The sequence below is a fragment of the Orycteropus afer genome, unplaced genomic scaffold (assembly GCF_000298275.1).
Source record: "Orycteropus afer afer isolate SDZICR_OR568_19922 unplaced genomic scaffold, OryAfe1.0 scaffold00094, whole genome shotgun sequence".
NCBI classification, from domain to species: Eukaryota; Metazoa; Chordata; class Mammalia; order Tubulidentata; family Orycteropodidae; genus Orycteropus; species Orycteropus afer.
In genome coordinates, this window is record NW_006921681.1 from 7,136,637 (window position 1) to 7,146,662 (window position 10,026).

General features: G+C 44.5%; 1 protein-coding gene across 1 annotated transcript in view; it reads left to right on the forward strand.

Annotated features, from left to right (window-relative positions):
* Positions 1–817: 817 nt before the first annotated feature.
* The window catches only part of PGD (phosphogluconate dehydrogenase), an 18,465-nt gene continuing 9,256 nt past the window's right edge, over positions 818–10,026 (forward strand). The window contains exons 1-6 of the mRNA XM_007942614.2: positions 818–825; positions 1,609–1,684; positions 2,634–2,813; positions 5,228–5,293; positions 5,972–6,090; positions 9,015–9,084. Coding sequence (XP_007940805.1) covers positions 818–825; positions 1,609–1,684; positions 2,634–2,813; positions 5,228–5,293; positions 5,972–6,090; positions 9,015–9,084 — 519 coding nt within the window. The remainder of the gene's footprint in view (positions 826–1,608; positions 1,685–2,633; positions 2,814–5,227; positions 5,294–5,971; positions 6,091–9,014; positions 9,085–10,026) is intronic.

Consider the following 10,026-nt stretch of genomic DNA (forward strand, 5'->3'; position numbering starts at 1 on the left):
AAGCAACCGTTGACGGTAGACAGGCTGTATGGGTCAAGATGTCTCGGGAAAATCTCTGGGAATTTTGAGAAGTGTCTGGATCGAATGGCCCCATCATCCTTCAACAATACACTACCCGATGGCTCTCTGCGCCATACAGGGTCTTTGTGAGGGTCAACGTTTCCTGGCACCCATTACATGTGCCTACATACCAGAAAGAGTAAACTTGGTCTCTGCCCTGGAGCTGAAGGACGCGGACACATGAACACCACACTGCACAGGTAGGGATGGGAGGAAAAAGTGATGGAGACACGAGCAAAAGGCGTGCACATGTCAGGTACACTAAAGCGCAACACCATGTGAGTTACCGTAATTGCAAGGCGCACTCCTGGAGCGGTGCAACAAGCGGCCGAGGCCACACGCTCCAGTTGCCGCTCGGAACAGAGCCCTGGGCACCGAAGGGGAGCCCGGGAATCCCGCATGTCCTTTGCCTGCAGCAGGGACACACCTGCTCCGAGTTCCACGCCTCCCGCCCGCGCTGGGCGAGGCTCTCGACGTGCTCGGCGCTCTACTGATCCAGCCCCGGGAGTAGGCGGGCCCGCTTGCCCTCAGGTGGTTTAACAGGCACTACAGCCGACCAATGGCTCTGCTACAATCTTCTGCCTCTTCCTCCTGATTGGTCGGTGGAGAAAAGCCGGGCTGTGAGCGGCCACAGCCTCCTGGGGCGAGCAGGAGCTGCACTCAAAGCTTCACTCGCCTGCGAGCGCTCAGTCTTCACGTCTAGACTCTTTGGGGTTCTGCAGTGTGTGCCGCCACCGCCACCGCCACCGCCACCGCCATGGCCGAGTGAGTGATCCACCCGCGAGTGCCTGGGTGGGGAGCCGGGCGCGGACTCTCGGCCCGCGGGGAATTGAGACTGGGCTCTGGCGGCTTCTCTTTGGCGCGGAGCACAGACGCGCCTCCCCCGCCTCAGGGTCGTCTGAGCCCAGCCTCGTGGGCTCCGGAGCCCGGAGCTCCAGGGTTCAACCTCTTCGCCCCCTGTCCCCGGAACCCTTGGTCCCGAGCCCAGCCCCTGCCCCACTGGGCGGCGCAGGCCCTGGGCGGGTCTCTTTGCTTGGAGAGGGCCAGGAGGGGGAAGCGAGAGGCGCTGCGGAGGAAACCGAGGGAGCCGGCCGACCCTCCCACTCCCGAGGAAGAGCTGGGGCCCGACTCTCCCATCTGCGGGCCGAACCCGGCGGCGGCGGGGCCAGAGTGGAGCCGAAGACCACTCCCTCCCCAGTGGGGCCAGCCTCCCACTGGGGAGACGGGACATCTGCCATAAAAAACAATGACCTGATAGAATAGGAGACAAGAAAAGTTGACAAGCTAGGAGTAACTTCCTAAGTGGAGGTTTAGTTCATAGTAGTGGAACTTCTGGTTCCTTGAAGTGGCAGAGTGCGGGGTTGTCTGTTGATAGCCTTATAGAATGTTGCCTTACCTGGATTCTAAGTCACACCAGGGAGTAGGGGGACAGAAGAAAACTTAAGTGATTCAAGCTGTCAAGAGCTAGAAAGTTCTGGCTTCCTGAGATGGACGGGGTTAAGAGGTACTGACACATTTTCCTTTGTTCTATTTCTCCTCCTCTTTCAGAGCTGATATTGCACTGATTGGGTTGGCTGTCATGGGCCAGAACTTAATTTTGAATATGAATGACCACGGCTTTGTGGTAAGTCTTGGGGACAGGGTGTCTTCTCTTAGGAGTTCTTGGTTGCAATAGCTGGAATGCCAGTGTTTCTGCTGATTTCAAAAATCCCATATAATATGGAACATCATCTCTTGATAGATATGCTGTTGTTGCTTAGGGCATTCTAGTAAAGGAATGAAATGCTTTACACATGGGAGGGCTGGCTCTGCAGTTTTGAGGAAGAACAGGCCTGTTGACTCTATCTGTCAGTTCTGGAAGGTTTGCAGCCTGACTGAAGGGATCAGTGAGTGTCTTGAGGAAGGAGCCCTGGTGAGGCGGTGGTTAAGCACTGGCTGCCAATCAAAAGGTTGGTAGGTTGAAGCCACCAGCCACTCCCTGGGAGAAAGATGTGGCAATCTGCTTCTGTAAAGATTGCAGCCTTAAAAACCCTACGGGGTAGTTCTGCTTTGTCCTATAGGGTTGCTATGTGTCAGATTCAACTCAGTGGCAATGGGTTTGGTTTTTTTTTTTCTTTTTTGGTCTTAAGTAAAGATGAATGGTGCAGAAGAGATCTGTTGGGTGTTTAGAACTTTGAACTTTATTGCCTACTGAGATAAGAGGAATGTGAGATTTTTATGTGTAAACACTAGATGGGTTTAGATGCAACAAATCAGTGACCAGTGACAGAAGACAGAACTCCTTGTGGAACTGGCTGATTTCTAGGGCTAATTTTGAATCCCAGTTAGAGACAGACTCTACTCTGATATGCTGAGGGCAGTTGACCTTTGCTTTATATTCTATTTCCTGCCATTTCATCCCACTGAGGAGGCTTAACTTAGAGTGCTCAGCCAGCTCTTGAGCAAATGGGAACTTAAACAGTTTAGGTAACGAGAAAGAGAAAAAGCAGGATTCAACCCTCCCCAAACCTTGGTTTGAATGGAAATTTCATTGTCACTTGGTCCACAGTCTCAAGGTTCTCTTGTTCTTTTAGGTCTGTGCTTTTAACAGAACTGTCTCCAAAGTTGATGATTTCTTGGCCAACGAGGCAAAGGGAACCAAAGTGATTGGTGCTCACTCCTTGAAGGAGATGGTCTCCAAGCTGAAGAAGCCACGGAGGATCATACTTCTCGTAAAGGCTGGTCAAGCTGTTGATGATTTCATTGAAAAACTGGTGAGGCCAGCTCTCTCCGAGTTTTTCTCATTCTTTCCTTTAACTTTTCCCCCTTCTTTTATTTCGGAGATAATTTTTTTCCTGGAGTTCTGGAAATGAACTGTCATTTTAGCAAAACGATTCCTTAAATGTCTCAGTGTTGCTTAACTTGAGTGGCACTAATTAAGTAGCACCATATCCCTGGGTGGTAATAATTCCTCCTATGTACTGTTCTGAGGACACTAAGAGAACTTTCCATAAGATTTCCTTAATAGTAAGAAATAATAGGGGCGATGATAATCTGTAATGCAAAAGATCTTAACAGCTTTGATTGTGTATTATTCATTTATGAATGTTTAGTGACGTACACTAGTAAACCTTAGTGTCCAGATTTAGAAATATATTTCATTTTTTTTCTTCATATTCCTATAAAGTAACAATTCTTAAATAGTTGTATAAGTGACAGATCCCCTTAGAGAATCCTGGAAACTACAAATTGGTGGGTACTTATTTTTGTCCCAATTTGTTTGCTTTAGCAAGTATTCTTTTCTTGGAGGGGTGGGGAAGAAGTTGTATATGGATGAAAGGGACCAATGGAAATAATTTATTTAGATATTTAAAAGTAATTTTACATTAACAGTTCAAAAAAAACCAACACACCACTTCTTTGGAAGAAATGTTTCATTGTAACAAATGGATTGATAATGAACAAAGGAAAGGGATTAACATTCCTTTCCCAGAAGGAGTACTGTTAACCCTGGGATTGTTTCTTCTAGGAGAGGACTGTGACTAGTGTGCTACCATGTATTAAGTAAATAACCTAAAAAGACAATGTGATAAAAGAAGGACTACTAAGCTTTACCAAGAGGCGCTCTGGTAGCATAGTGCCTAAGGCACTTAACTGCTAACCAGACTAGTGGTTCAAACCCACCAGCCACTCCTTGGAAGGAAGGTTGGGCAATCTACTTCTGTGGTGATACCACCTTGGAAGAAACCCAAGGAGGGGTCGCTATGAGTCGGATCCGACTTGACGGCACATAACAACAACACAAGTTTACCAAGCTGTCCCTTAGCTATAGATAGAATAGATTGAAAAATGGTAGATTATTTTTCAATCTAGGAGAATTTTAGGTTAACTCTTAATGGAGCTGTTAATGTAGAATTCTTTTTGAATAAATAAATTATATCCACTGGTTCCCCTTTATCTGTATCTGTATTCCTTGTCGGGGGAAATATTAAATAATAAAGCCAATCTGATTGGTGAGCTGAGGTGTGATGTTCAAGGCTCAGTCTCTTCCTGCCATTTCCACACAGTGGTGATCAAAACCCAACTTAAGATAGGTTTAGTCTTGGCCAACACAGTAAAATCAGAACAGACCGGAGTTTTTTAAAATTTAGATGAAGTGGAATGATAACCAGAACAGGAAAAATTATAGATCAAAGCTCTGGAATGGGAGACGTAAAAGAGGCATAATGAGCCTTTTCAGGAACCTGATGCGGAAGATTGGATTATTGCCAGAACTGTGGAGAACAACACATTCAAAGCGGTGTCGTCTGCGGCCAACTTTGAGTCGGGCATTATTTCTAACTCTGCTGGTCAAAGAGATTTGGTTGCTGTGCAGTGCACATGCTACCCTTACTTTCTAAGGGAGATTAAGTTTCTAACAGGGCATTGACCTGTAACTTTTCCTATTCTGGTTATTGTTCCAGTACACACACATTTTACAAATATGAGTCCGTTCCAGTTTTACTTTGTTGGCCGTCACTGAACTGGGGAGAACGGTTTGAAGCCTTGAATCAAAATCATTCATTCATACACTTAACTGTTTTATGTATCTTTACTGGATTTATGAAACTACTACTTTGTTCTATTGTTATTGTTCTTAGGTGCTGTCAAGTTGATTTGCAGTTCACAGTAAGACTGCCCCATAAGGTTTTCTAGGCTGTCTTTGTGGGGGCAGATCATCAGGTCTTTCTCCCAGAGCCTCTCGGTGGGTTTGAACCTCCAACCTTTTGGTTAACAGCCGAGTGCTTAACCATTGTATGACCAGAGTTCCTTACTCTGTTCTAGGCACATGTTATAGAAAGTGATAAAATTACTGGAGTTAGTCCTGGCTTTAGTGTCTGGGGATATAAACTAAACTGGTGGTATATACTCAAAATTTCCCAAGTGTAGAGAGTAAGCTTTGTTTGTTATAAAATCTTAGATTAAGTAGTTAAAGGGAATTAGTCATGGTGGGTTCCAACTGGATTGACCAGCCCTAAGCTTTTAAATAGGGAGTTAAGGGTCTAGCTGTAGCCACAGAGGGGATTATGAAAGATAAATAATGTATGCTTACTTGAGATGATTCTTATGTCTGTGTTAAGTAGCCAAGGTATTCTTTTGTCTTTCATTTCTTTGGTCCACCTTAATGCTAATTAATATTTGGTTATAGGTACCATTGTTGGATGCTGGTGACATCATCATTGATGGAGGAAATTCTGAGTACAGAGATACCACAGTAAGTGCTACTTTATTTGATTCCAATTCTTCCAGGTTCCCAAAACACTCTAGAAAAAGTATTGGCATTGCACATGTGATGAATGGTGAACTGTCCTTCTGTGGTGGTAATTCTTTGGAGATTGGTACCAATGTTCTTTCTCTGCTAAGATACACTTGGTGGTGCAGGTGCTCATCAGTCACACGTGCACCTTAGGAGAATGACTACAGCTTAGATAGAGCAGGCCGGGAATTTTGGCTTTTCTTGTTTGTTCTCTCTCTCCCACTGATCCATGATATGTCAATGCATAATGTTGAGAATCACTGTGTTAATGGTGTCTTAACGCTTAGGGAAAGTTTCTTTATATTCTGAAGTGCTAAATGGCAATACATCATACTTGTATTAAGTCAGCTCTTAAATAACCAAGTCTTTTTGTAAGAGGTTTTTTCTAAATGGGAATACATGTTTGGCTTTATTTCTTTTTGGGGACAAGGTAGATAGTTTGATATTACATGGATTTTTTTTTTTTTAAGTCCCAAACTGAGGGAGTCAGATTTCTTCAATAATCAAGGTATTCTTGGATTCTTGGGTTATTTAATGTCAAATGTAGGATTTCTATACCTGTTTCATATATTCGTACACTCATTGGGAGAAGCCTGTTTTTCAGAAGCATAATGAAACTATTTTTCTCTTGTATAGAGACGATGTGGAGACCTCAAGGCCAAGGGAATTTTGTTTGTGGGGAGCGGAGTTAGTGGTGGAGAAGATGGGGCCAGGTATGGCCCGTCACTCATGCCAGGAGGGAACAAAGAAGCTTGGTAAGAACCATGCTCTCACCAGCCCATTTCAGCATGAGGGAGCCTGGACTTTGAGAATCAGTGAGTGTAGGGGATGGGAAACAATGGAGTATTCCTTTCATCTGAATCATTTTGCTGCTTTGATGTAACATGTGCATATTCTTTCTCTTGCCTGTTTTCTTCTCTTACTCCTTCCACTGATACTAGCTGTTCTGGATTGGTTGAAGGGGTTCAGAGGCCTTGAGAAAGCAGTTCAGTTGATAATCTGGGCAGTGGCCAAGCTTAGGAGTAAGGTCTGACCCTTTTAGCTGATATATGGTCCTAAAAGAATGTTAATAACTGTGGGTAGTGGAAGAATCTAGCTGAACCTCTTTCATCCCTGGGAATTGGGTGGAAAATTTTATTTGATTTAGGAATAAACAAATTTTACAATGTCTCTGTGCTGTATATAAGAGGAAGTGTTAGCCATTGAGGAGGAGGGCGTGCTTGTGAAAGACGGATGTGTAAGATAAGGTGTGGGGTGAGTGGGACAGAGAATCAAAATGGAGAGATGCAAGAACAGTCATGCGTTGCTTAATGTCTATGATACGTTCTGTGAAATAGGACGTTGCCTGATTTGGATGTTGTGCAGACACCATCTTACATACAGGTAGTTCCCAGATTACAAACAAATTCTGTCCCTAATTATGTCAGATTGTATATAAGTTAGGCATGGTTCCTATCTCATGTCAGTCAAATGTTTGTCTTAGTGTGTAGTATGTGGTGTACCTTTCTATGCATAAAAAACACTGAAGAATCACTTCCAGGTATACTAAAACATTTAACATAATAATGCTTTGATGTACGTCGGAAAGTAGTTCCCATTTGTCATTATGAACCATGTATCCAGGATTTTAATACCACAGACCTTATAGGGGTTGGGACCATTACTATATATACATACATATAACTTAGTCTGAGGGGAAAGGTGACCCCTGAGACTGCAGAAAAAGAGAAGGCCAGATAGACGGAGCACAAGAGAAAGAGCGAGCAAAGGAAGGATCCTTCATGATGGAGACGTGGAAAGGTAGCGTTCTTTTCTGAATGAGGTTGATTTCCAAATATTCTAGAATTATATCGAGCATTAAAGTATAGAAGTGACCAAGCTTAACCATCAAGGTGAAGGGATTACTGAGAAAGATGATTCTTTAGATTACCTCTGCGATATCTAAATCTGAGGACTCTTTTCAGTAGGTCGAAATCCAGGAATAGAGAGGTCTGGCTGCTGCTCAGAAGCTTAAAAACGCCCTCTCTTGGGCCCTTGTCCAGTGCGTTAGTAAGAGTGCAGACAGTTCCCGTGAGAACATTTCACCCACAGAGGTGCTCTGATTGCTCCCCTTGGCTCCTTTTCTTACACTGGTCTAGCGGAAGTTGAAAGGGCACTTTTATCTGAAAGTTCACAGAAGTTCTTAAAGCTTAACATACAGCTGTCTCAACCCCCTACTCCTAAGTGCTAACTTTGTAACTCTTCCTGGGTTCTGTGTTCATCCCATAAACTCTTTATAAAGAAGCCTGTATCAGTCAGTAGTGTGTATAGGACCAAAAGGTCGACAATCAAAGCAGCGGTGAAAAGGTAAGGGGCAGGAAATGATAGCCCTTGTGCTGGAAACTGAACAAACAGGGTGTGATTAATGAGAATGGTGACTGTTCTGGTTACTAGTGCCGCTCTGACAGGAATACACCACAAATGGGACAGCCTTAACAAACAGGAGTTTATTACTATTTGGAGGCTTTAAGTCCAAGTTTAAAGTGCCAGGCTCTAGGGGCTGGGTGAAAGCCCCTCAACCTTGGGGTCCAGCTCTGCCTCCTGCTCCTGGCCCACTGGAGCTGGAGGCATTTCTTCACCCAGATAGCTGTTGGCTGCTGAGGCTGAGAAGCTCCAGGTTGACAAGTAAAAAGGCACAGTCCTGACGTTACCAAACCACACGGCAGGCCATTAACTTAAGTCCATTGTAAGTCCCAAGGTCTACGGAGCATAGCAGGCTGCTGAGCAATGACATGGCTACATGCAGGGTCCAAGTGTGCCATAGGCTAGAGACCATTCTCAAGGATTCTCCTTATATACAGGAAGCAGACCACATCCCAAAGACAGCTACTCAGCTGCTTGTCGTAGATCCCACCATGGAGTTGATTGCCAGTCTCATCATGGGGAATAACTACCACCAGCTGCCCAGCCACTCAACCAGGCCCAGCCAAGTTGACACACAAACCGATCTACCATAGTGACATATTGTGAAAAAGGCAACTAAGGTCACTAAACAATTTGTGCAGAAGTTGTCAGTTGGGAAACTAGTTTGCTGTGTAAGCCTTCACCAAAAACACAATAAAATATGGTTTAATGACAACAACAAAAAGAATAGTAAGGAAAAAGCCTCCAGAGTTACTATGTCTTCCTGATGAGGTCAGGGAGGAATGAAGGACAGCTCTTCCTGAGTAGCAGTGAATGTATCTCTTGGGAATACTGCATGGTTCTATCTGCCCTTGCCCTTGACCAACTGTCCAGAATCGTGCTGTTCCTGATAATGGACATCCAGACTAATGAAGAGGATCTCTAAAGGAACTTTTGTATTCTTGGTGTTTGGAATCACAGCTGTTGCTTTTATTCCCACAGTGAAACTTTCTGGGGTTTTGATGATGCTTCTGACCGCTTTTTTGTCTGTGGTGTCAAATTAGATAGTCTGCAGCCTCTGCTTGGGTACCCACCAGAATCTGGGGAGCAGGCAGGTCAGTCAGCATGGGACTCAAGTTTACCTGGAGGACTTAGCCTCCTTCCTTATTTTTTAGTGGGTGCCTCTATCTTACATTAGGAAGAGAAGTGGTGGGGGTGGGGTGGTTCTTAAGTATAGTTTAATTGCAATACCAGCCCCTCTCTTTTCAGCAGCTGAACTACACTGTTTTCTCCACAGGCCCCACATCAAGAAAATCTTCCAAGGCATTGCTGCAAAAGTAGGAACTGGAGAACCCTGCTGTGACTGGGCAAGTGCCAGGCTCTATTTGGCAACATTGGCATGTCTGAGCGACTGTGATTACACAGAGCACAAGACCACCTGGGTCCCAGCAGTCAGCTCTGTGACATAAGCTTCTCAAGTTGTTAGCATAGCTGATGCCTAAAATGCATTCCTACTGTGCATGTCTTATATCTTAATGGAGGGCTTGAGTGTCCACAGCCCTGGGTTGACAGTGAAAGTAGCCCTCCTCAGTTCATCTTTAAGTAACAAAGGATGAAGTGAAATAGGATCTTTTTTGAGACGTGTTACCATATGGCAAAAGGGAATGTCAGAATCAAATGTGAGCTTTGCTTACCTGGGTGGATGGAAGAGGATTGAATAGGCTTTTGCTTTGTCGGATGTCCTGGCCATAGATAGAAAAAATCTGTTTTCTCATAGTTGGGATTTAGGTATTCCCTGCATGAGTAGAACAAGCTGCAGACTTTCACCCTCAAGTGAATGTGAAGGCGCCTAGGCTAATTCTCAAATAACCTTCCTACTATTTTTTGTTGCTATTAAAATAAATTTATCTCTATTAGTGCCTCAGTCCATATTGTGGATGGGAAAACCACTAGGCATGTGAGATCTGAGTTCTAATTCTGGCTCTCCATGAACTAATTCTGTGGCATTAGGCAAGTTATTTCCCCTATAAGGGTTTCCGTTTCCTTATCTGTAAAATGTGGAGTTTAGGCTAGATGATCTCCCAGGTAGTGGCTCATTCCACTGCCACCAGTTGTCATCAAGTCTGTTCTCCCTGGCAGTGACCTCGCGTGTCAAGAGTAGAACAGTGCTCCGTCAGGTTTTCAGTTACTGATTTTTTGGAGAGTAGATTGCCAGGCCTTTATTCTGAGGTGCCTCTAGGTAGACTTGTACCTTTCTCCTTTTAGTTGGCTGCTGAGCACATTAATCGTTTGTACCACCCAGTGATATA